At 49.7% G+C, this 27141-nt stretch overlaps 2 protein-coding genes across 2 annotated transcripts in view; one reads left to right on the top strand and one right to left on the bottom strand.

The window, feature by feature from the left end:
• Positions 1 to 27141, top strand: part of CORO7 (coronin 7) — a 98087-nt gene that overhangs the window by 37007 nt on the left and 33939 nt on the right. The gene's annotated exons all lie outside the window — the stretch shown is intronic.
• Positions 3979 to 25233, bottom strand: VASN (vasorin). Its single transcript, XM_083152674.1, has 2 exons — positions 24926 to 25233; positions 3979 to 6556 (listed from the first exon to the last, which is right to left on the bottom strand). The coding sequence occupies exon 2, from the start codon at positions 6544 to 6546 to the stop codon at positions 4588 to 4590; it is 1959 nt and encodes a 652-aa protein (XP_083008800.1). The 5' UTR covers positions 6547 to 6556; positions 24926 to 25233; the 3' UTR covers positions 3979 to 4587.

Here is a 27141-nt window from a genome sequence, read left to right as displayed (position 1 = left end):
CCTGTGATGCTGTGCTGTAATTCACTCCTGCACGCACTCATTCCCTGTGATGCTGTACTGTAATTCACTCCTGCACTCGTTCATTCCCTGTAATGCTGTACTGTAATTCACTCCTGCACGCACTCATTCCCTGTGGGGTGCTGTTCTGTAACTCACTCCTGCACGCACTCATTCCCTTTGATGCTGTACTGTAATTCACTCCTGCACTCGTTCATTCCCTGTGATGCTGTGCTGTAATTCACTCCTGCACGCACTCATTCTGTGTGTGATGCTGTGCTGTAATTCACTCCTGCACGCACTCATTCCCTGTGTGGTGCTGTGCTGTAATTCACTCCTGCACGCACTCATTCCCTGTGGTGCTGTACTGTAATTCGCTCCTGCAGGCACTCATTTCCTGTGATGCTGTACTGTAATTTACTCCTGCACGCACTCATTCCCTGTGATGCTGTACTGTTATTCACTCCTGCAGGCACTCATTCCCTGTGATGCTGTACTGTTATTCACTCCTGCAGGCACTCATTCCCTGTGATGCTGTACTGTAATTTACTCCTGCACGCACTCATTCCCTGTGATGCTGTACTGTTATTCACTCCTGCACGCACTCATTCCCTGTGATGCTGTACTGTAATCCGCTTGTGTACCATCTCTTTACCTGTGATGCTGTACTGGAACTCGCTTCTACACTTACACCATGGGGGTCATTCTGGTTGGCTTGCTAAGCAGTGGTAGTTCGCTTCTTAGCGAACCTTCTAATGCCACCCGCTGGGCATACGGATGCCTGCATAAACATCCATTTTCGTGCGGATCCGAAATCATTCGATGGTCACCGGCCATCAAATGATTTCTACCATGCTCGCAAATCTAACTCAGTCTGGGCTGACTTACAAAGTGAGCTGCTGTGATTCCTCTCTACTGTACTGCAACTCACTCCTACACTCACACCCTGTGCTGCAGTTATTCCTTTTTACCCAATTACTATAATAAATCCTGCACTCACTCTGGGTTGTGCACTCACCACTGATGTTTTACTCCAACACTCACTCATACCCTGCGCTGCTCTCACGCCACTGTACCATGTACTGTAACTCACTCATACCCTGTGCTGCTGTCATTCCACTGTACCATGTACTGTAACTCACTCATACCCTGTGCTGCTCTCACGCCACTGTACCATGTACTGTAACTCACTCATACCCTGTGCTGCTGCCACTCCACTGTACCATGTACTGTAACTCACTCATACCCTGTGCTGCTGCCACTCCACTGAACCATGTACTGTAACTCACTCATACCCTGTGCTGCTGCCACTCCACTGTACCATGTACTGTAACTCACTCATACCCTGTGCTGCTGTCATTCCACTGTACCATGTACTGTAACTCACTCATACCCTGTGCTGCTGCCACTCCACTGTACCATGTACTGTAACTCACTCACACCCTGTGCTGCTATCATTCTAGTGTACCACATAACTGTCATTTGCAGCTTTATGAATTAAAAGATAATGATTGCCTAGTGCCATCTTGGACACACACTGCCATCTTTGGCTCACAAACAGGCACTAACACCTCTGTCTGTGTCTCTCATCAGTCATACAGAACAGGCACTAACTCCTTACCTCTGTCTGTATCACTCATCAGTCATACAGAACAGGCACTAACTCCTTACCTCTGTCTGTATCTCTCATCAGTCATACATAACAGGCACTAACTCCTTACCTCTGTCTGTGTCTCTCATCAGTCATACAGAACAGGCACTAACTCCTTACCTCTGTCTGTATCTCTCATCAGTCATACATAACAGGCACTTACTCCTTACCTCTGTCTGTGTCTCTCATCAGTCATACAGAACAGGCACTAACTCCTTACCTCTGTCTGTATCTCTCATCAGTCATACAGAACAGGCACTAACTCCTTACCTCTGTCTGTATCTCTCACCAGTCATACAGAACAGGCACTAACTCCTTACCTCTGTCTGTGTCTCTCATCAGTCATACAGAACAGGCACTAACTCCTTACCTCTGCCTGTGTCTCTCATCAGTCATACAGAACAGGCACTAACTCCTTACCTCTGCCTGTGTCTCTCATCAGTCATACAGAACAGGCACTAACTCCTTACCTCTGCCTGTGTCTCTCATCAGTCATACAGAACAGGCACTAACTCCTTACCTCTGTCTGTGTCTCTCATCAGTCATACAGAACAGGCACTAACTCCTTACCTCTGTCTGTATCTCTCATCAGTCATACAGAACAGGCACTAACTCCTTACCTCTGTCTGTGTCTCTCATCAGTCATACAGAACAGGCACTAACTCCTTACCTCTGTCTGTATCTCTCATCAGTCATACAGAACAGGCACTAACTCCTTACCTCTGCCTGTGTCTCTCGTCAGTCATACAGAACAGGCACTGTCTATATAGGCTATTTAGTAGATTTGTATTCAGGTGTGTTCGGAGTCTTGCCGCAGTTGTGACGTTTCATGCCCACTTATTACAGAGTTTCTCTGATTACATTCAGAGCATGTTGCAGCCTATGATGTCTGGAGAGCGGTTCTGGGCCCATGCTCACACATACGCAGTAGACAGGGCTGGGTCCGTCACCCAATCAGGGTGTAACCTATCACTGCATGCTTCTTACCAGTGCCAGTATCCTGGCAGGGGACACTTGTTACCTTCCACACCAGAGGTTCCAGAACACGCTCCTCAAGGCACTGTAACAGTCCAGGATAACCAAGCTTGGGCACAGGTGGCTTAATTAGCACATTATTAAATTGATTTAACCGTCTGTGCTCGGCCATGGATATCCTTAAACCCCGGACCCGTTAGGGAACCTCTGTCCCATACTGCAGTAATGTTCTAGCAGTTACTACATCTCGGCTCTATCTCTGAGGGGTTCTCTCCCTCTTTCTCCATCTGTAAAGCAGTGCGCTGCCCCCCCGCTCCTCTCCCCCACCCCACTGATATTTGGATAATATCTCTCCTTCACAGAGAGACCTTTCTTTCCCTGTAATATAAAACATGGCCTCAGGATGCGCACACCTGCCCCCTCCCTTCTACTCACCGCCTGCACTCGCCACAGATTAGCCGCAGACCTCCTGCCCAGTGCACATAATGACTTCCAGACCCCACCATCCCCCCCTCTCCTATCCCTGAACTAGCACATAAGCCTCGCTCACAGGTACAGGGATTAGGAGGGCTGATTGCACTCTATGATGACAGAGCCCACCTCGCATAGACCAGGCCCTGGGCTATATACAGCCAGAGGAAATGCATTTTTCAGATTTTAAGGGCTCACGGGCGGAAGACTTTTTTATTTTTACATGGAGGCTGCCGAGATCAAAGCTCTGATCATTTGTACACAACGCCGGCAGCAGGCTGTGCTCACTGGCTGGGAGTTAAGTCATTAACATGATCTGGTCAATGTTACCCGGTGCTCTGGAGCTGCGCACATGACAGTGTACAGGTCTGCGGAAGAGGCTCAGCTCTCCTCCGAACATTAATCAGATCCTATCTTTTATAACAGAACACCTCTGTTCCTGCCAGGCCCGAACTGCAAAGGAAACGGTTAATAAATAGTCATCGCTTGGCTATGGGGCCCACGTATCATCCCCTATACTTAATTTACGCGCACGCCTTCCAGTTGGAACGGCCCGGGTCTAATGGCTTCAGCAGATGAGCCGATACCTCACTTTTTCCGCTTACTTTATTCTTGCTGGAAAAAAAAGTATGAAAGTGAGACCTTGGCAGACATTTACAGCCCGCGGAGCGGTCACGTACCCTTCCAAAGAATTACTGTGCGGTGTCTGCAGCAAGGCTGAGCGGGGTCCGCAAAGCAATCTACCCTGGGTGCGTATGCTGCAGCCAGCAGATCTCCGGGGAAGGTGGAACTCCGAGGGCCAGAATGTCTTGCCCATTAGGTCATCACAGAACCCTAGGCTGCTCGAGTAACGGACAGAAAAGAAACAAATAAATACAAAAACCTAAAAAGAATCAATATTTATTACATGGCGGACAATTATTACGGATTGGTGCCACTTTGTCCAGCAATCGGCGCCTTGTACCCCGCCATCCCCGAATTCCCATGACCTGTTCATTTGTCAGGAGAAATGTAATTGTTCATTCTCATTAGGATAAGGTTCATGTCTTTACAATGTAATGAAATGCTGTCCTGTCCAGTCATGTAAGTGCCCCTCCGTCGTAGAAGGTTTGTAAGTCGTTTTTCTAGGCTGTAATGTCCCTGCGTGGCCTGTAGGCACGAACCAACCAGTGCTTTTAGGGCACGGGTTCTCCTGCCTGAGTCTGGGCCTGACCAGCTTAGAAACATCTGTCTCTCCAATGCCGTTAGTAAGACCCCATTGGCCGTAGGGCATTTCAGACTCCTTAATGTTATTGATCATGCAAGCGGTAGCCGCTTATTACCCCTGCTCATCAGTTGTTGTCCTCTGCCCGAAAAGCCTAGACAGCACAGCTGTCATCTCGGCAGGACTCCCAGCAAGCTCAGACAAGCCCATATGAAAGGTATCTTGGGAATTCCTATTGCCTGGTACTGGGAGTGTGTAAGGGTCCATAGGTTTTGCGTCAGTCTCAGGCCTAAAAGTAAGAGCGCGGAATCCGACCTGAAGGTGCATCATTGTTATTTGCAACCCGGTGCATGAGAGGCTCATCGCACTCCACCCCTCTGTCCAGACCGTTTGGACTCTCGGGAAGTTTCTTTAACTCTTCCTTCTCTTCAAATACGGTTTTAACACCTTCCAGTTCCAGAGGACCTCCGTTCTCCCCTGTGTGCGCCTTCTCTCTGCGTCTCCGCGTATAGCAGACTGCGCTGACTATGACCACCAAGAGGAGGATTCCGGCAGCGACAGCAGGCACCAGGACTAAAGTCAGATTCCCCTCCTGGGTGTGGGTGATGTGGGCACTATGCTTTGGAGATTCTCCTGTGGTCTGAGCCTCGGTACAGAGCTCAGTCTCTGGGTTGATATCAAGCATGGTCCCAAGACAGAGTTTGTAAGTGCTGTTAGCAGCCAGATCCATCAGCGTGTAGTGCTGGAGTGTTGGGGGCAGCTGGTACGTAAATGGCCGATGGTCTGGTCCAGAGAGATTTTTGACCGTCAGCGTAAGCCCTGGGATGTGTTTCTTACTTTGGATGTAGCTTTGTAGGTCCACTTTGAGGGAACTGCTAGTCGCTTCAAGGACTTGCAGCTGCATTGTAGGTTCTACAGGGGTAAGCGTCAACATCTCACAGTACATCCCATAGAATCCAATTGGACAGTCGCATTCCAGTTCCCCGAGTGAGTCCAAGCGGCAGAAGCCACCATTTAAGCAGGTTTGAGGGGGGCACAGTTGGTCATATAGAGTGGGTGGAGTAAGTTCCTCATCCATTGGGTGATACGGGGAAAGCGTGGTGGTAGTGCTAGTGGTTGGAACATGCGTTGGCCTAGGCTTGGTGGGTGTAGTTGGTGCAGCTGTACTGCTGGGCGCTATGGTCGTTGGCACAAAAACCGTTGTTGGAACAGGGCATCCGAATTCAGAGCTCTGCAGATTACGCAAGATCTTGCCAGCGTTTTTGGGAGGGAAGTGGCAACGAGTTTCTTCTGAGCGCAGAAGGGCAACCCCGCTGACCCTCAACCACTCTGTTAGCCAGCTTAACAGGCACACGCAATTGAAAGGGTTTTGCGCCAGGCTGACTCCACGGAGGCGTGATGAAAATTGGAATAGTCCCTTCGGCAAAGTGCGCAGGCTTAACCCACTTAAGTCTAAATCATGTAATCCAGTAAGACCAGAAAAGTCTTCAGGTTGAAGCTGAGAAATCGCAGTGTTGCCAGCAAGATTGAGCTTGGTTAAGCCACGCAGACCAGCAGGCACTTTGCTCAGCTGATTGTCCGATAGGTCCAGGTCATGGAGATTCTTAAGGCCACTGAGAAGATCTGCTGGTACCTCTTTCAAGCCTAAACCAGCCAATCTCAGAGTCTCAATATTGCTAGCGTGGAATGCCCCAGGTTGGATGGCAGGAATTGCGTTATAACTCAGATCAAGGAGCAAGAGGTAGGGGAGAGAGAAGGCCGGGGTGACTACCAATTGGTTCTTGGTCAGCTTGAGCTCTAGTAGATTCTCCAGGCCCCTGAAGGCATCTGGGTGGATGCTACGAATATGGTTCTCGCTGAGGTATAATCTCTCCAGTCGGCTAAGCCCCTGGAAGGTCTCTGCAGAGATCTCGCTGATCTGGTTGGATGAAAGGTCCAGGTTGCTGAGGTTCGCCAGGCTTTTGAAGACCCCTCCGGGGAGCTTAGACAGCTTGTTATGAGACAGGTCTAAGAGCTGCAGGTCCCACAGGCCGGAGAAGCTGCTTTCCTCCACCAAACTGATTCCATTTTCAAAGAGGTACAGGCTGATGGTGTTCTGGGGTATGCTGCGGGGAAAGCTGGGGCTCTTGCGGTTCGTGCAGAAGATGGTCAGCGGCTGGTTGCATTGGCAGCTGTCTGGGCAGCCTTCAGTGAGGACGGCGAATGCTGTGCTGAGCAGGACAGTCCGGGCGAACAGCAGATAGTACATGTTGCAGATTCTGTTGAGAAAAAAAAGGGGGGTTATTAATACACAGTACTGTGATCACAGGCTATAAAAAGCCCCCTGAGCATGAACATAGACAAACAGTGCTAGCATGACATGTGCTGACGTGAAATGGTTAACAGTATATCCTGGTATTTGTACCCCTATCATTATGGTTAGGTGACCTTTCATCTTCAGCACAAGAAAGGCTTGTGCCTGTCAGGCCATGCCCTGTGTGTATAAACAGAGCCCCTAGTGGTATGTCAGCCCCCCTTCCCTATCTGTCACTTCTAAAACATCATGTAGATAAAAGGCTGTGTCTCCAGCCACACAGCCCAGCGCAGGAGGCTGACACCTAACCCCTGTCTCCAGTCACTGCCTCACATGCACTCCGGCGAGCTCCTTTACACACTGTGCCCCGCACAGACATGCTCCTATAGTCACTGCACTACACTGTGCCTCGCAGACACACTCCTATAGTCACTGCACTACACCCTGTGCCTCGCAGACACACTCCTATAGTCACTGCACTACACCCTCTGCCTCCCAGACACGCTCCTATAGTCACTGCACTACACCCTGTGCCCCGCACAGACACGCTCCTATAGTCACTGCACTACACTCTGTGCCTCGCACTGACACGCTCCTATGGTCACTGCACTACACCCTGTGCCTCGCACTGACATGCTCCTATAGTCACCGAACTACACACTGTGCCTCCCAGACACACACCTATAGTCACTGCACTACACCCTGTGCCCCGCACAGACACGCTCCTATAGTCACTGCACTACACCCTGTGCCCCGCACAGACACGCTCCTATAGTCACTGCACTAAACCCTGTGCCTCGCACTGAAACGCTCCTATAGTCACTTCATTAAACCCTGTGCCTCGCACAGACACACTCCTATAGTCACTGCACTACACCCTGTGCCTCACACTGACACGCTCCTATAGTCACTGCACTACACCCTGTGCCTCACACTGACACGCTCCTATAGTCACTGCACTACACCCTGTGCCTCGCACAGACACGCTCCTATAGTCACTGCACTACACCCTGTGCCCCGCACAGACACGCTCCTATAGTCACTGCACTACACCCTGTGCCTCGCAGACACGCTCCTATAGTCACTGCACTACACCCTGTGCCCCACACAGACACGCTCCTATAGTCACTGCACTACACCCTGTGCCTCGCACAGACACACTTCTGTAGTCCCTGCCTCGCACACACACACTTCTATAGTCCCCTCTCTATAGTTCCTGTCTCACACACACACACACACTTCTATAGTCCCTGCCTCGCACAGACACACTTCTATAGTCCCCTCTCTATAGTCCCTGCCTTGCACACACACACTTCTGTAGTCCCTGCCTCGCTCACACACACTTCTGTAGTCCCTGCCTCGCACAGACACACTTCTGTAGTCCCCTCTCTATAGTTCCTGTCTCACACACACACACACTTCTATAGTCCCTGCCTCGCACAGACACACTTCTATAGTCCCCTCTCTATAGTCCCTGCCTCACACAGACACACTTCTGTAGTCCCTGCCTCGCACAGACACACTTCTATAGTCCCCTCTCTATAGTCCCTGCCTCGCACAGGCACACTTCTGTAGTCCCTGCCTCGCACAGACACACTTCTATAGTCCCCTCTCTATAGTCCCTGCCTCGCACAGACACACTTCTGTAGTCCCTGCCTCGCACAGACACACTTCTATAGTCCCCTCTCTATAGTCCCTGCCTCACAGACACACTTCTGTAGCCCATGCCTCGCACACACACACTTCTATAGTCCCCTCTCTATAGTCCCTGCCTTGCACACACACACTTCTGTAGTCCCTGCCTCGCTCACACACACTTCTGTAGTCCCTGCCTCGCACAGACACACTTCTACAGTCCCTGCCTCGCACAGACACACTTCTGTAGTCCCTGCCTCGCACAGACACACTTCTGTAGTCCCTGCCTCGCACAGACACACTTCTGTAGTCCCTGCCTCGCACAGACACACTTCTGTAGTCCCTGCCTCGCACAGACACACTTCTACAGTCCCTGCCTCGCACAGACACACTTCTGTAGTCCCTGCCTCGCACAGACACACTTCTGTAGTCCCTGCCTCGCACACACACACTTCTGTAGTCCCTGCCTCGCACACACACACTTCTGTAGTCCCTGCCTCGCACACACACACTTCTGTAGTCCCTGCCTCGCACACACACACTTCTGTAGTCCCTGCCTCGCACACACACACTTCTGTAGTCCCTGCCTCGCACACACACACTTCTGTAGTCCCTGCCTCGCACACACACACTTCTGTAGTCCCTGCCTCGCACACACACACTTCTGTAGTCCCTGCCTCGCACACACACACTTCTGTAGTCCCTGCCTCGCACACACACACTTCTGTAGTCCCTGCCTCGCACACACACACTTCTGTAGTCCCTGCCTCGCACACACACACTTCTGTAGTCCCTGCCTCGCACACACACACTTCTGTAGTCCCTGCCTCGCACACACACACTTCTGTAGTCCCTGCCTCGCACACACACACTTCTGTAGTCCCTGCCTCGCACACACACACTTCTGTAGTCCCTGCCTCGCACACACACACTTCTGTAGTCCCTGCCTCGCACACACACACTTCTACAGTCCCCTGTAAGCTGAATTGTGTGCACACAGAACGTGAGATTCCCTGCCATTACCCTGCAGATCCCGAGAGCAGGCATTGCATGGAAGCAGTCTTACATGAGTGCACCTCAGATCAGGCGGATAGATGTGTGTGGGTCTGTATCTGAGCCTGCACTGACAGAGTTAAGGAAGGGTCAGTAGGAGGCAGGTAATATCCTGAGGAATGTGCAGCTGTGAGAGGGGGGGCAGAGGTGAGAGCTGGAGAATGGATGGGGATAGTGAGGAAGAGGTGCAGAGATGTTGCAGATGGTGCTGAGAGGAGGGGCAGTGGGGTAATTGCTATCAGGGGGGCATGCAAGGCTTGTGTGTCTGGAGAAATGGGGCGGGGGAGAGTGTCATCCTGTCAGGAGTAAACTTTACACACACAATACCCAGATGCTGCTTTCCTCCTTCCTCCCAGTCCCAGTCAAAGCCTCACAGTTTCAGCCTTGCTACCACTGAGCGCATGCTACAGGCTAGTCAGGCATATGACGGCTGTCTTGGTTCTCACTTATAGAAAGAAACATTGAATTGGTCGCTATGGGTTACGGCATGCTTCTCATTATTGTTCTAAAACGTGCTGTTCCCATTTTCTCAGTTCTTTTCTTGTCCAACTAATCTGGTCTGAATTAGAGGTGTTTATTATTACAGTCTACTTGGACCCATGCCCTTGGTACATCCCAATCGGTTTCGTTCCCCAAGCCTATTACCTCTGTGTCATCATCGACTCCTTACTCAGCCTCACCCCACACATCCAGTCCCTCTGACTGAGCAGCCGCTTCCTGCGTCACAGCATCCGTCCCTGTGTCACTTAGTACATAACCAAAGCATTGGTCCAGTCATGTAATGTTCACTCCCGCTTGGACTGCTGGAACCTCCACCTTCCTTCTTCTGCAGCCCCTCGCTGTCTACCTGTCCCCACCAGAGGATGGGCTGCTTTTTACTGCTCACTTTTCTGTCCAATCACAGCTGCCCAGCTACGCTGAGGTGCACAAATCTGAGAGGGCGTTTCTTTGCGGAACATATCTTGTGCGTTTTACCACTGCGCAGGCGGTATTAGTGTTTTTGTTTATATGGCGCCACAAGGGTACCGCAGCGCCTAACAGATCACATAAATGAGCAAAAACAATGACTTACAGTACAAGGCAATTTAGGATGAGTACATGGTAAATAAAGATAGTTGCACATGAGGGGAGAGGGCCCTGCTCATGAGAGATTACATTCTAAAGACATTGCCCCTTGGTAACTGAGGGGTAGATGTACGAAGCAGTTATCAGGGAGGAGAAGTGAGCCAGAGGAGAATTGCCCCATGGCAACCAATCAGCTGCTCTGTATAATTTAATATTATGCAAATTATGGATGTTACTTCAGTGCTGATTGGTTGCCATGGGCGACTTCTCCTCCCTTATCACTGCTTTGTAAATCTACCCCTCAGTTTCTTCAACAGGGCTGTAATGGCTAAGTTCACCACGGCCACGTTGTGCGCAAATGTAAACATGCCTGATATATATATATATATATATATATATATATATATGTGGTACTTTATCTCTCGCTAAGGTTTGATACCTAAATGTAGTGGTAAACATTTTAGCAGTACGCTATCTCTGGGCTTGGCAGGGTGACGCTGCTAATAAAACATACATATTAACCTTACAGCGATAAGCCCGCATGGTTTGGGAAATAGTGACTACCCTTAGTCACCTGTCTTACTCAGTGTTACACAGTCGCCGTCTCATTAAAGAGAAGGACTCTGGAGGGAACTCACCCAAGTATCACGCCCTTCTTGTAAATGCAGCCTGGACGTTTTAACTAGGTCTCCTATAGCCTGACTTCTGTGACCGCATTATATGTCTGTAAGCCTTGTGAACACTTCTACTCCCGCCCTCTACGGTCGGCTGACGACTGTCGTCTCTCCACCCTGATCACTGCTTCCCATGCTAGAGTACAGGACTTTGCCCGTGCTGCACCCCTTCAGTGGAACGCACTCCCTCGCTCCATTAGACTCTCCCCGACCTTCCAAAGCTTCAAACGGGCACTGAAAACTCACCTATTCATCAAAGCATACCCTTCCACTGCATAAACCAGCTGGTTCTCCGACCCCTTGCCTGCTTACATCCTGCTATCTAACCACCACCCACTCGCGTGCACCTCTTGTAATCTGTCTGTCTCCCCTTCCTACTAGATTGTAAGCTCCTCTGAGCAGGGCCCTCTTCCCTCCTGTTGTCAAAGCCCTCTTCTCTTCACATGTCACTCACAGCTCTCCTATAATCCAACACTCAGTGACCATCTTCGTCTGCATACTCATCTCCATCATTGGCATCTAGCCTCTAGTTATATGTTGATTGAGTCCTCACTACTTATATCCAAGCTGTAATGTGTATTGATCTGTGGTGCTCTTTATTTGTACTGTATTTTTGTTATTTATTCAATGTTATGCCAAGCTTTGTCTCCCTGTATTGTTCCTTTGTACGGCGCTGCGAAACACTTGTGGCGCCTTATAAATAAAATTATAATAATAATACTACCCCTGTGGTGCATAAAGCCCTCAAATCGTACAGTGCTCTGGGACAGGGGTGGCAACGCCTGGCACTACACATCCCAGCATGCCTTGCTAGCACTTTTAGCATTCCGTACAGCTGTGGCATGCTGGGATTTGCAGTCCCACGGCAACGGGAGTGTCTGACTAATAAATTATATTACTAGTAATGCAGCGTCTAGGTGATCATGTAATAAACCGGGGATTATCTGGTACAGAGAAAGTACAAACATTCTGACAAACTGTAAACGGCCAATCACAAGTCTGCTTTCATTGTCTGGCTTTCACTAGATCTATCAAAGCTGTCGTCTCATTGGTTTCTATCCATTCCTGGACGTTTTTACAGTTGCACTTTCCTAGAAAGTAAAACCCATTGAATAAAGAAGAGATCTGTTATGGTATGAGCTCTGTGTGGATATCTTTGCAGCAGTTCATTTATTGGAAGCCTATGAGGAAATGCAGCAATAAATGACATGGGCCTATATATCCTTGTGTGTTTCCAGGTGTGTGTCCGCCATTCCTCCTGTGGCTATAGGAGATGTGCAGCTATAAACCGCATTCTGCTGGGTTGTTATATAAGTGCCCGGGGGGGGGGGGAGTCTCATTGTAATCCAGCTTTCTGTCCCTAGGAATCTTACTTTGGGTCACTCTTCCTGCCCTTGCCTGTCTGGGGACATCTGCGCCAGGCTAAATGTGCAGGTCAGGACACGAGGGACCTTGTGGTGAGGAGTCTGGTCCTCTCGCACCCAGAGACACCTCTGTTACAGGATCACTCCGATCTGGTGCAGAGTCTGGCTGTGTGTCCCCCACCCCCCTTCCCCCAGAGACAGCGCTCTTACAGGATCACTCCGATCTGGTGCAGAGTCCGGCTGTGTGTCCGTCCCCCCCCACCCAGAGACACCGCTCTAACAGGATCACTCCGATCTGGTGCAGAGTCTGCCCCCCCCCCCCCCCCACCCCCCCACCCCACCCCCCCACCCCACCCAGAGACACCGCTCTAACAGGATCACTCCGATCTGGTGCAAAGTCTGGCTGTGTGTCCCCCCCCCCACCACCACCCAGAGACACCGCTCTTACAGGATCACTCCGATCTGGTGCAAAGTCTGGCTGTGTGTCCCCCCCCCCACCACCACCCAGAGACACCGCTCTTACAGGATCACTCCGATCTGGTGCAGAGTCTGGCTGTGTCCCCCCCTTCCCCCAGAGACAGCGCTCTTACAGGATCACTCCGATCTGGTGCAAAGTCTGGCTGTGTGCCCCCCCCCCACCACCACCCAGAGACACCGCTCTAACAGGATCACTCCGATCTGGTGCAAAGTCTGGACGCCCCCTTACCAAGAGACACCACTTTTACAGACTCGTGTCAACCTTTTGTCACTGTCAATGTTTTGGTGTCAACCTATTGAGCAGTACGGACGGTGTAATGGTTAACATTACAGCACTGAGGTCATGGGTTTGATTCCCACCGTGGCTCTAACTGTGTGGAGTTTGTATATTCTCCCCGTACTTGCGTGGGTTTCCTCCGGGTACTTTGGTTTCCTCCCACAATCCAAAAATACACTGGTAGGTAAATAGGCTCCCACCATATTAACCCTAGAATGTCTGTGTGTACATGTAGTAGGGAATATAGACTGTAAGCTCCACTGGGGCAGGGACTGATGTGAATGTTCATATATTTTCTGTACAGTGCTGCAGAATATGTGTGTGCCATATAAATCACTGGTAATAATAATAATAAATATTGACCGTCTATTTAGCGGCTGTCGGCGCTTTAATCCGGAACATGTAACGTGTGCAGCACATGCGTGATAGGGAAACACATTAGTTATAATGTGACATTGTGCCACTTAGTGGATATGGTCATCCGGGATTATGGACTGTACATAAACAACTGGAGAAATCCCAGCTTGTTTCTTCTAAGCAGTAGCTCGTGTGGGAATGTTTAACCACTGAGCTGATCCGGGCGCTGGAATTTAATGGGAGGTGATCGGTTAATATAGCAAAATCGGAGGGGTCAGTGATCTGCAGGGCACTCTTTACTGATAGGAAGAATAAACTTTAGGACAGTGACATTGTGTCAGATCATTAAGCGTCCGATGCTGGTTGGCCTGCGAAACACGGCACATCAATAGCAATCAGGTCTGCAGAGCGTCTTGCAAACTGTTTCCTGCCGCACCAATGGTCTATGCCAGGCATGTCCACACTATGGCCCTCCAGCTGGTGTGAAACTACAAGTCCCATCATGCCTTGCCACCGTTTTGCTATTCATGCTAAAACTATGGCAAGGCATGCTGGGATGTGTAGTTTCACAACAGCTGGAGGGCCACAGTTTGGACATGCCTGGTCAATGCAGAGCTTTCCTGTGCCATGGTTTATGCAGAGCTTTCCTGCACCTAAGGTCTAGTGCAAATGTATTTGCGGAGCTTTCCTGTACTAACATCTATACAGAGCGGACCAAGGTTCTCACGTGTAGTCTAGCATATGAAATCATAACATCCTGTTATAGGGACCCTACTGGTGTCTCACAGCCAAGTATCGCACATTGCGGACATCAGCGTACTGCGTATCCCCACAGAAAAACTGTGTGTCTTTTTAAAGCATATTAGTTGACACAGAAGTACAGTAGTACCTCGTGCCTCTGTCATGTCGGGAGCGTCCATTGAATTGACGCTTCTTTAGGTCCAGTTCACAAAATGGCCGACGCCGTGGTGTGTGGATGAAGGGCAAACTCTCTTCTACCGAGTTGATGGACTGTATTCTATAGAATATTGCAGTTACCCAAACTCTGCCATTACAGTCCAGGTTTTAAGGATATCCGTGCTTGAGTCCAGATAGCCCAGTCAATTTGACTGAGGTACTAATTAAGTCTGTGGTCCAGTATGGATATCCTTAAGACCTGTACTGCAATGGCAGAGTTTGGGCAACTCTGCACAGTGTATGCAGGCGTAAATGTGAAGCATTAATACCTCACACCTCAGTGATATCCATAACCCTGTTTTTTACACTTCAATAAAGTTCTACTTACTTGAAATAAAAAAATAAATAGAAAAGATCCAATCACCCTATGTATATTACATACCATATGTAAGCCATGTGATTGTTACCTACAGCTGGCACAACATACAAGTCCCCACCAATACCTCATGAGCTAGGGTGCCTCTGCAGAGTATCTTGCATGAACTTGTACATCTGCAGAGTGCTGCACTTTATGTATTTAGTAACCATAACATATTACCCACTATAGCCCTGGGGGCGAGTCTATAGAATTATGCTTTGTGATTTCTTAAGACTTTGCAATACAATGCCTATTATAAGCGAGCTAGGATGAGTTCCAGCCGCCTACTCCTTCGCTATCTATGTGATGCATTGCCCTATTGTCATGGCCTCCATTAATGACGCCCTACCTGTCTATACAGCAGCTGGCTGTATGTTTTGGCCGTAAAATCACAGCTGCTTAAGTTATTAAATCTTTATAAAGATCTTGCGGAGGAGAAGCCTCTTTCGCTGTTATTGCTAATGAGAAGGAGTTGGGACACAGCCCTTAATGCTTTATGGCGATGATGCTCCGTCTGTTGTGGCCCTGTCTTTTTAACGCCTTCCTTGCCAACTGGGGTTGCTAATTGTATAGTGTAAGATGCTTGGAACATTGAAAATGGGAAATCTTAGTTAGGATTCAACCCCATGACGTTCTGTATTGCACTCGGGCACTTGACTCGTGGAACTATTTTCTCTGATTCCCAGCAGAGTTTCTGCCAAGTACAGAGATATATGTGAGCCAGTGCTAGCTACAGTCTACTGTCACTCCCTCCTGCTACTTCTGAGGTACTAGCGCAGTATTGCCTTCCAGCAGTCTGACAGAAATGCTACACTTTACCCCAGTGTAAGCACTATAGCCATAGTCTCACAAAGATTACATTTTCACTTTTACAAAGGTATCTGATTCTTTGGAAATGAGAAAATATGTAGCTGTGTACACAAGATTGGATGGTTAGATCTAGCGAGATCTATGACACAGATCTTATACAAATCAGTGGGTGGAGGTGCTGCTAAGGCCTCTGGGTAAACACTGAGGTACAGCCATGTTTGTTTGCAGAGGAGAGACGTTTGGCAGGGACCGTCACACGCATTAATGCCACTGAAGAAAGTACAACAGAGCAGCTTTGCCGGAACAGTGCCAGAATAAACTGCGGGGTGTGAGGAAGCACTTAATACAAATAATTGTGTCGTTAACAATATGCTTCCCAGCTGACAGAAGTCAGATATAAATACTACTTTCTATATCCCCTTGATGGAATGTGGTGATGTGATCCGCATAAGGCAATGACCGTGACCGTAGTACGGCAGGGCATGCTGGGACTTGTAGTACCACAACAACTAGAGAGCCCCCGCTTGCCACAGAAGCAAAGTAACTGATGTTACCCCACACGTGCAGAGCAGCAGGTAGGAATGTGTACAGCCTGGGTGGGCTGAGCTGTTATCTGCTCGCTATAACCTAGTGCCTGCAGAACAGCAGCTGGTACTAGTCTGTGGGTAAGCCAACAAGCTCCCAGGCTAATATTAAAGAAAAGTTTTGAGCAGTGCATGCTGGCAGTTGTAGTCCAACAAACGCTATAGCGCTAAAGGCTGTAAATGCAGTATCTGAGAGTGTCCAGCCATTGCTTCCTTTACGTGTGTTGGCTTGCACTGGGTATAGGGGCAGATGTACTAAGCCTGGTACAGTGGTGATAACGTAGCAGCCAATCACCTTTTAACTGTCATTTTTCAAACACAGCTGATTGGCTGGTGCCTTATCACCTTCCACTTTAACAAGCTTAATACATCTGCCTCATAGAGATTAAAGCCTGTGCCTTTGCATACTGAAAAACAAATTATTGGGGGGGGGGGGGCTCCTCTCCTCTCCTCCCAGCCCAAACCATTCTGGGCTCAGCTTCACTTGCTGCCTGCCCCACCCAGCCTGTAATTATCGCCACTCCCGCGGTCCAGCCACAGAGGCTGGGATGAGGCTACGAGTTGGCAGCTGTATTATTACACCCAGCGTAAAAATAAACATGGGGTCCCAGGGGATGTAAGGCTTTCAAGATGTGACCCCTGCTCTCTTATTGGCTGTGCGATACTGGCCATCGCTGCTCTGAAGTTCCTGCGCTAACACTGTGGCTTGCTGCGTGCATGACCCCGGCAGTGGACCCTAGTCTGCTTGTGTGACCCCCCCCCCCCCCCCCCCTTCCCCCCCACCATAGTAGCATACAGGCTTCCGTGGCCGTGATCCGGTAACCGAGCCACTGAGGGAGACTGAGGACACACACACACACACTAGGCGTTGTTGTCTGGATCCATCTGACCTGCACAATGCTGGGTTTCCTGATTCCTCTTATTATCACTCTGTTCTTGGCTCGGCTGCAGCCTCTGAGTAATGTTGGATGTTGTCAGGTGAGGAGCTTGGTGTTAGTGCTGGCAGATAGGGTGACCTGGCCCATATGTGTAGCCCCTTCTCCCTAGTAATTTTGAACCCCACAACTTTATCAGTCCTGCTCTGTCTCCTGCCCATTGATAGACTGTGCCTGTGCAGGAGTGAAAGGGGAATGGGCTTGGATGGAAAGGTCTACAGCAGGGCTGAACAAATCAGTCCTTGAGATCTACCAACGGTCCACATTTTCCAAATCACCTAGTTGGTGCACAGAGGCAGTCATTACTAACTGTCACATTTCCCAGATTACCTAGTTGGTGCACAGCTGTAGTCATTACTAACTGTCACATTTCCCAGGTCACCCAGCTGGTGCACAGGTGCAGTCATTACTAACTGTCACATTCCCCAGATCACCTAGCTGGTGCACAGGTGCAGTCATTACTAACTGTCACATTTCCCAGGTCACCCAGCTGGTGCACAGGTGCAGTCATTACTAACTCACATTCCCCAGATCACCTAGCTGGTGCACAGGTGCAGTCATTACTAACTGTCACATTCCCCAGATCACCTAGCTGGTGCACAGGTGCAGTCATTACTAACTGTCACATTCCCCAGATCACCTAGCTGGTGCACAGCTGTAGTCATTACTAACTGTCACACTGCCCAGATCACCTAGCTGGTGCACAGCTGTAATCATTACTAACTGTCACATTCCCCAGATCACCTAGCTGGTGCACAGCTGTAGTCATTACTAACTGTCACATTTCCCAGGTCACCCAGCTGGTGCACAGGTGCAGTCATTACTAACTGTCACATTTCCCAGGTCACCCAGCTGGTGCACAGGTGCAGTCATTACTAACTCACATTCCCCAGATCACCTAGCTGGTGCACAGGTGCAGTCATTACTAACTGTCACATTCCCCAGATCACCTAGCTGGTGCACAGGTGCAGTCATTACTAACTGTCACATTCCCCAGATCACCTAGCTGGTGCACAGCTGTAGTCATTACTAACTGTCACACTGCCCAGATCACCTAGCTGGTGCACAGCTGTAATCATTACTAACTGTCACATTCCCCAGATCACCTAGCTGGTGCACAGCTGTAGTCATTACTAACTGTCACATTCCCCAGATCACCTAGCGGGTGCACAGCTGTAGTCATTACTAACTGTCACATTCCCCAGATCACCTAGCTGGTGCACAGGTGCAGTCATTACTAACTGTCACATTCCCCAGATCACCTAGCTGGTGCACAGCTGTAGTCATTACTAACTGTCACACTGCCCAGGTCACCTAGCTGGGGCACAGCTGTAGTCATTACTAACTGTCACACTGCCCAGGTCACCTAGCTGGTGCACAGCTGTAGTCATTACTAACTGTCACACTGCCCAGATCACCTAGCTGGTGCACAGCTGTAGTCATTACTAACTGTCACACTGCCCAGATCACCTAGCTGGTGCACAGCTGTAGTCATTACTAACTGTCACATTCCCCAGATCACCTAGCTGGTGCACAGGTGCAGTCATTACTAACTGTCACATTCCCCAGATCACCTAGCTGGTGCACAGGTGCAGTCATTACTAACTGTCACATTCCCCAGACCACCTAGCTGGTGCACAGCTGTAGTCATTACTAACTGTCACACTGCCCAGGTCACCTAGCTGGGGCACAGCTGTAGTCATTACTAACTGTCACACTGCCCAGGTCACCTAGCTGGGGCACAGCTGTAGTCATTACTAACTGTCACACTGCCCAGGTCACCTAGCTGGGGCACAGCTGTAGTCATTACTAACTGTCACACTGCCCAGGTCACCTAGCTGGTGCACAGCTGTAGTCATTGTCAAATCTGCTGCATTCATTCATTCCTACTACAGCTCCACAGATTGCCTGTGACACATGAACTGCTGGTAGATTTTGAGTACAGGTTTGGCCACCCCTGGTCTTCAGTGTCTATGTAGACAATCAATAGGTTGACACCAAAAAGTTAACATTGACAAAAGGTCAACACAAGCCAAATTGTTAACATGCAGAAGGTCAGCACAAAAAAACATTGACATGAGTTTGGGCCTGTTGCCTTGCCCTGCTACCACTTTGCTCAGCGCACATTACCGTTCCCAATCCAAACAGATGTTTAAATATGAAAAGTCCAAAAAAATTGAAGAAACCGCAAAAAACTCATGTCGACCCTTTTGTACTGGGGAACTCCACCTGCACACAATTCTCTTGCACAGACACCTTTCATTACTGTGGTTGCACTTGGGTGTGATAGCAGATCCACATAGATGGAGTATGGGGAGATGTACCTGTACAGGAATAGGGTGAGTATGGGGAGATGTACCAGTACAGGAATAGGGGGAGTATGGGGAAGATGTACCTGTACAGGAATAGGGGGAGTATGGGGAGATGTACCTGTACAGGAATAGGGGGAGTATGGGGGAGATGTACCTGTACAGGAATAGGGGGAGTATGGGGAAGATGTACCTGTACAGGAATAGGGGGAGTATGGGGGAGATGTACCTGTACAGGAATAGGGGGAGTATGGGAAGCTGTACCTGTACAGGAATAGGGGGAGTATGGGGAGATGTACCTGTACAGGAATAGGGGGAGTATGGGGGAGATGTACCTGTACAGGAATAGGGGGAGTATGGGGAAGATGTACCTGTACAGGAATAGGGGGAGTATGGGGGAGATGTACCTGTACAGGAATAGGGGGAGTATGGGAAGCTGTACCTGTACAGGAATAGGGGGAGTATGGGGAGATGTACCTGTACAGGGATAGGGGGGGTATGGGGAGATGTACCTTTACAGGAATAGGGAGAGTATGGGGAGATGTACCTGTACAGGAATAGCGGGAGTATGAGGAGATGTACCTGTACAGGAATAGGGGGAGTATGGGGAGATGTACCTGTACAGGAATAGGGGGAGTATGGGAAGCTGTACCTGTACAGGAATAGGGGGAGTATGGGGAGATGTACCTGTACAGGGATAGGGGGGGGTATGGGGAGATGTACCTGTACAGGAATAGGGGGAGTATGGGGAGATGTACCAGTACAGGAATAGGGGGAGTATGGGGAGATGTACCTGTACAGGAATAGGGGGAGTATGGGGAGATGTACCTGTACAGGAATAGGGGGAGTATGGGGAAGATGTACCTGTACAGGAATAGGGGGAGTATGGGGGAGATGTACCTGTACAGGAATAGGGGGAGTATGGGAAGCTGTACCTGTACAGGAATAGGGGGAGTATGGGGGAGATGTACCTGTACAGGAATAGGGGGAGTATGGGGAAGATGTACCTGTACAGGAATAGGGGGAGTATGGGGGAGATGTACCTGTACAGGAATAGGGGGAGTATGGGAAGCTGTACCTGTACAGGAATAGGGGGAGTATGGGGAGATGTACCTGTACAGGAATAGGGGGAGTATGGGGGAGATGTACCTGTACAGGAATAGGGGGAGTATGGGGAAGATGTACCTGTACAGGAATAGGGGGAGTATGGGGGAGATGTACCTGTACAGGAATAGGGGGAGTATGGGGAGATGTACCAGTACAGGAATAGGGGGAGTATGGGGGAGATGTACCTGTACAGGAATAGGGGGAGTATGGAGAGATGTACCTGTACAGGAATAGGGGGAGTATGGGGAGATGTACCTGTACAGGAATAGGGGGAGTATGGGGAGATGTACCTGTACAGGAATAGGGGGAGTATGGGGGAGATGTACCTGTACAGGAATAGGGGGAGTATGGAGAGATGTACCTGTACAGGAATAGGGGGAGTATGGGGAGATGTACCAGTACAGGAATAGGGGGAGTATGGGGAGATGTACCTGTACAGGAATAGGGGGAGTATGGGGAGATGTACCTGTACAGGAATAGGGGGAGTATGGGGAGATGTACCTGTACAGGAATAGGGGGAGTATGGGGAAGATGTACCTGTACAGGAATAGGGGGAGTATGGGGGAGATGTACCTGTACAGGAATAGAGGGAGTATGGGGAGATGTACCAGTACAGGAATAGGGGGAGTATGGGAAGCTGTATCTGTACAGGAATAGGGGGAGTATGGGGAGATGTACCTGTACAGGAATAGGGAGAGTATGGGGAGATGTACCTGTACAGGAATAGGAGGAGTATGGGGAAGATGTACCTGTACAGGAATAGGGGGAGTATGGGGAGATGTACCTGTACAGGAATAGGGGGAGTATGGGGAGATGTACCTTCTACAGGAATAGGGGGAGTATGGGGGAGATGTACCTGTACAGGAATAGGGGGAGTATGGGGAGATGTACCTGTACAGGAATAGGGGGAGTATGGAGAGATGTACCAGTACATGAATAGGGGGAGTATGGGGAGATGTACCTGTACAGGAATAGGGGGAGTATGGGAAGATGTACCTGTACAGGAATAGGGGGAGTATGGGAAGATGTACCTGTACAGGAATAGGGGGAGTATGGGAAGATGTATCTGTACAGGAATAGGGGGAGTATGGGGAGATGTACCTGTACAGGAATAGGGGGAGTATGGGGAGATGTACCTTCTACAGGAATAGGGGGAGTATTGGGGAGATGTACCTGTACAGGAATAGGGGGAGTATGGGAAGATGTACCTGTACAGGAATAGGGGGAGTATGGGAAGATGTACCTGTACAGGAATAGGGGGAGTATGGGAAGATGTATCTGTACAGGAATAGGGGGAGTATGGGGAGATGTACCTGTACAGGAATAGGGGGAGTATGGGGAGATGTACCTTCTACAGGAATAGGGGGAGTATGGGGAGATGTACCTGCACAGGAATAGGGGGAGTATGGGGGAGATGTACCTGTACAGGAATATGGGGAGTATGGGGAAGATGTACCTGTACAGGAATAGGGGGAGTATGGGGAGATGTACCAGTACAGGAATAGGGGGAGTATGGAGAGATGTACCTGTACAGGAATAGGGGGAGTATGGAGAGATGTACCAGTACAGGAATAGGGGGAGTATGGGGAGATGTACCAGTACAGGAATAGGGGGAGTATGGGGAGATGTACCAGTACAGGAATAGGGGGAGTATGGGGAGATGTACCTGTACAGGAATAGGGGGAGTATGGAGAGATGTACCTGTACAGGAATAGGGGGAGTATGGAGAGATGTACCTGTACAGGAATAGGGGGAGTATGGGGGAGATGTACCTGTACAGGAATAGGGGGAGTATGGGGAGATGTACCTGTACAGGAATAGGGGGAGTATGGGGGAGATGTACCTGTACAGGAATAGGGGGAGTATGGGGAGATGTACCTGTACAGGAATAGGGGGAGTATGGGGAGATGTACCAGTACAGGAAAAGGGGGAGTATGGGGAGATGTACCTGTACAGGAATAGGGGGAGTATGGGGGAGATGTACCTGTACAGGAATAGGGGGAGTATGGGAAGATGTACCTGCACAGGAATAGGGGGAGTATGGGGAGATGTACCTGTACAGGAATAGGGGGAGTATGGGGAGATGTACCTGCACAGGAATAGGGGGAGTATGGGGAGATGTACCTGCACAGGAATAGGGGGAGTATGGGGAGATGTACCTGTACAGGAATAGGAGGAGTATGGGGAAGATGTACCTGTACAGGAATAGGGGGAGTATGGAGAGATGTACCAGTACATGAATAGGGGGAGTATGGGGAGATGTACTTGTACAGGAATAGGGGGAGTATGGGAAGATGTACCTGTACAGGAATAGGGGGAGTATGGGGGAGATGTACCAGTACAGGAATAGGGGGAGTATGGGGAGATGTACCTGTACAGGAATAGGGGGAGTATGGGAAGATGTACCTGTACAGGAATAGGGGGAGTATGGGAAGATGTACCTGTACAGGAATAGGGGGAGTATGGGAAGATGTATCTGTACAGGAATAGGGGGAGTATGGGGAGATGTACCTGTACAGGAATAGGGGGAGTATGGGGAGATGTACCTTCTACAGGAATAGGGGGAGTATGGGAAGATGTACCTGCACAGGAATAGGGGGAGTATGGGGAGATGTACCTGTGCAGGAATAGGGGGAGTATGGGGAGATGTACCTTCTACAGGAATAGGGGGAGTATGGAGAGATGTACCTGCACAGGAATAGGGGGAGTATGGGGAGATGTAAGGAAGGGACATCTATTAGGGAGAGCCGGAGTCCCATACTGGCAATAGAGAGCGCATGAGGTGATGTAATAAGTACATACGTGATGTGGTGCTCATGGGGAGCAGGGATGATGGAGGAAAGGACGGGGGGGGGGGGGAATGAGGGATGAAGTGAATGAGGAAATATTAAGTAATGGGCTATATAGATGGAAATAATGAAGTAACTGGGAGCGAATGGGATGCGGAGCTGAGATAGATTGTGAGGAGCAGGGGGTGATGGGACAGATGTGATAGGTGCAGGCTGGCTGGGGATAGTTACCTGAGGTAAAGGACAGGGATGTGATTGGGTCAGATCCCTGGACGCGCAGTAATCATAGCAAAGTCTGCAGATATACAAGAGATTCTTCTGGGAAATGAGGGGTAGATTTATTAAGCTCAGTGAAGTGATAATGTGTGTGTTTTTTAATCACCGGCCAATCAGCTTCTACCTATCATTTTTCAAACCAAGCCTGTAACTTCACAGTTAGGAGCTGATTGGCCGGTGATAAAAACCAGACGCTTTATCACTTCACCAAGCTTAATAAATCTGCCCCTGAATCTCATCCAGTATAACACAAACCCAGATGTGCTGTATGCACCCATAGAGAATTGCAGCTCTATGCTCTGTAGGAGGTTATTGTGCGCTGCCGCGGGGTACTACAGTGCTCTGCAATGTGGTTCTGTGGGGTTCTATGTCATTGCGGGCTCTGTGCACTGCTAAGGGGGGGGGGGGTGTACTGTGCTCTGCTTTGGTGAGGTACTGTGCTCTTCTGTGAAGAACTGCGTTCTTCTGGTGGGGAATTGTGCTCTACTGTGGATGAGCACTGTGCTCTGCTGTGGTGGGGTACTGTGCACTGCCGTATAGTTACTGTGCTCTGCTAGGTGGGAGTAATCTGCTGTGGAGAGGGACTGTGCTCTACTGTGGCGAGGTAATGTGCTCTGTTATGATGAGTTACTGTGATGGGGTGCTGTGCTGTAATGGGGTGCTGTGCTCTGCCCGGCATACCCTCTGTTCATATGCCAGCTTTGTACAGCTTCCAGGCCGCCCCCTCTGCACAGCCAGCTTGCGCTGTGTGTGGGAAGGAGACAGAAGGACTCTGTGTGTAATATGTGTCGGTATGTACTGCTGTGTACCATGGCATCACACCACTGCCCCAAATATCTGCGTGCCGGTGCTAATTTGTGCAGTGTGTGCAGAATGCGGTGTCTGGGAGCAGTGACAATGCCGGGTGCCCCAGCTGTTCAGCCGTCACAGGAGTTGTGTATCCCTGCTGGGCGCTGTACCTGCCCCTCATCCGTCCCACCTACGCTGTATGCTCTTGTACTGCAATAGATGTGTAACACATTGCACTCTTACATGGCAGTGTGTTGTGTGTACTGCAGCATCAGGTGAAGCAACATCTGTGAAGTGTGTGTGTGTGTGTGTATTCACCACAGCACTGTGTTATCTTTGTGCCTTAAAGGTCACACCAGCATTAAGTCGTTGACACTGTCCCACGACCTGTCCTGCTTCTGTTTGTGTGTTCTGTGTGCGGTGACAGTGTGTGCAGCGCTGTGTAATTACGCCTGCCGACACCGGCGTTGTACATATACAATCATGTGCAGAAGATACAACAAGAGAGAGCGTCTTACCGTCTGTCCCAGGTCTATGTAACCAAATGACATCCAGATGGGTGACGTCCTGGACTTCTGACTCCTTCAAGTTGACTCTTCGCCTCCTTGTTTCACACCTTTTATTAGTTCTTCAACTTCAAAACTTTTCTGAGCTGCCTTTGTCCTCCCAGACTCTTCCCCTCCTCCTCCTTCTTCTTCTTTCATCCAAGTTTTCTCTCTCTCTCACTTCTTCTCCTGTTCCCCCTTGCAGTGTCCTGCGTTCCCCTGCTCTCCTATACTGGCTGGGGAAGTGATCGTTTAGCTATTCCACCGCTGTTTGCCTGGGGCAGTGAAGGCGTCACCAGTACAGAGGCAGGACTTAAGCTTCCCTCCAGTGCTTGCTGGCTAACCATTGGCCTGGACTAACCCCCCCTATGTCCTACACCTCCCACCTCCACCTTTCCACTGACCCCATACCTACAGCCAGCCCAGGGATGCTGGGTGCCTGCATCCCATAGCTGGCAGTGTGCTCAGTGTGACCTCCACACGCCAGACTGCACACACTGGTATAGATATCACTAAGCAGGCCAAGTCTTATCTCCCAGCCATCGCACTAAGGATAAACTCTAACTAGCAGCACATTTAATGCAGCACGACTTGCCCTTCAGGGGCTGTTTCTGCTTTTACATCTTATTTTCCGACGCCGGTTAGGAAATTTCCACTTCATTTTTTCAGTTAAGGTTTTCCCTTCGGGCGTTGAGTGCCAGTGACCCCCAAAATAACTACTGCGCACCCCCCACCAGTAACCGCCAGAGGGGTAGGATAGTGCTACTGCTCTTACATTGGTTTGGTCTGATTAGCACCTTTTGCTGGTGGGGGAGGTGTATTGGGAGGGGCAGCTAATTCAGGATGGACAAATGTTTTTTTAGGCTTATATAGTGAGTATAGTTTGGGACGTCAGTCCTTTAGGACGTTAGGGGTCTAGTGTCTGAAGGGTCTAGTTATAAAGGGTCATCTTTAAATTAATAGCAGCGTTATACCCGCGTTAAACCGAAGGAAACCAGAAGGCAAAGAACAAACCATCATTACTGCTGAAGGACTGCATTATATCCAAAAAACTCAGGAACATCATGTGGCCTCAACTCACCTTTGCAATGAGTGGACCAGGCCCACCACCCCTACGGCTGAAAACACCTGGACTACCCCCAGCCCTACCCCTCATCGTGAGCATGGAGCTGTGAGGGGAAGCAGCAGGGCCAGCCTATGCACCAACACTTCACCCATCAATCCCTTGTAAAGGTGTCAGTCCCCTGCAAATGTGTGTTCATGTCTTTTCTCTCCCCCCCCCTCCTCTCCTGCAGCACACATCTACCTCACCATGTGCTTTTCCTGTATTGTGTACCTCCACAGATTGCACACCCTGCCAGCACTGACCTATGCAGTGCACCAAGCTGGTTGCCTCAGATGGTTTCTCTGCGGGCAGGATGTGGGTCACGTGGATGTTGCTGTGCAGGGTTTATCATACTATTACAGAAGTATTTGCTTTCCAATGTATGGCTCGCCCCTTACAGTGTAACCTTCGTAGTGCGCCCACCATGGCTGCCTCATCTGGTGCACTTGTGAATGGGATGAAAAATACATGGACCTGAGTATACATTGAAATCATCCATTTTGGGTAGTTTCTTTTAGGGATAATCTATTTCACCCTGGGTAATCCTACGCAAGCGCCTAAAATGGCTGCCGCACTTGGTACCTTGTCAGGGTGGAGTACACAACCCATGGAAGTTATTATCCAAAATGCTGCACCACTCCTGCATTATGCTTACTGTGTGCTCAGGGGTTTCTTTTGTCTGTGACATGTCTGTTACTGTACCACCAACATCCTCTGTATTATGTGCACTGTTTTTTAATGTCTGTAAGCGCCTTGAGTCCTGCTGGAGAAAGTGCGCTATATAAATTATACTTACTTACTTACTTACTAGTTGCAGACAGCGTTATGTGTGTGTGTAACAGCTGGTGGGTTAGAACCTGCGGATAGCGCTGGCGCAGTGCTGTGTGGATGTACTGTCATGGGTGCCAGCTCTGGGAGTTGGCAGCATTGGTGTAGGGCAGTGATGGCTAACCTTGACACTCCAGCTGATGTTGAACTACACATCCCAGCATGCCCTGCATCAGTTTTAGCATGGCCAAATAGCAAAACTGTAGCAGGGCATGCTGGGATGTGTAGTTCAACAACATCTGGAGTGTCAAGATTA

Source organism: Crinia signifera, chromosome 7 (genome assembly GCF_055691185.1).
Source record: "Crinia signifera chromosome 7, ASM5569118v1, whole genome shotgun sequence".
In the NCBI taxonomy this organism is placed as follows: domain Eukaryota; kingdom Metazoa; phylum Chordata; class Amphibia; order Anura; family Myobatrachidae; genus Crinia; species Crinia signifera.
This window is presented reverse-complemented; position numbering and strand designations above follow the sequence as displayed.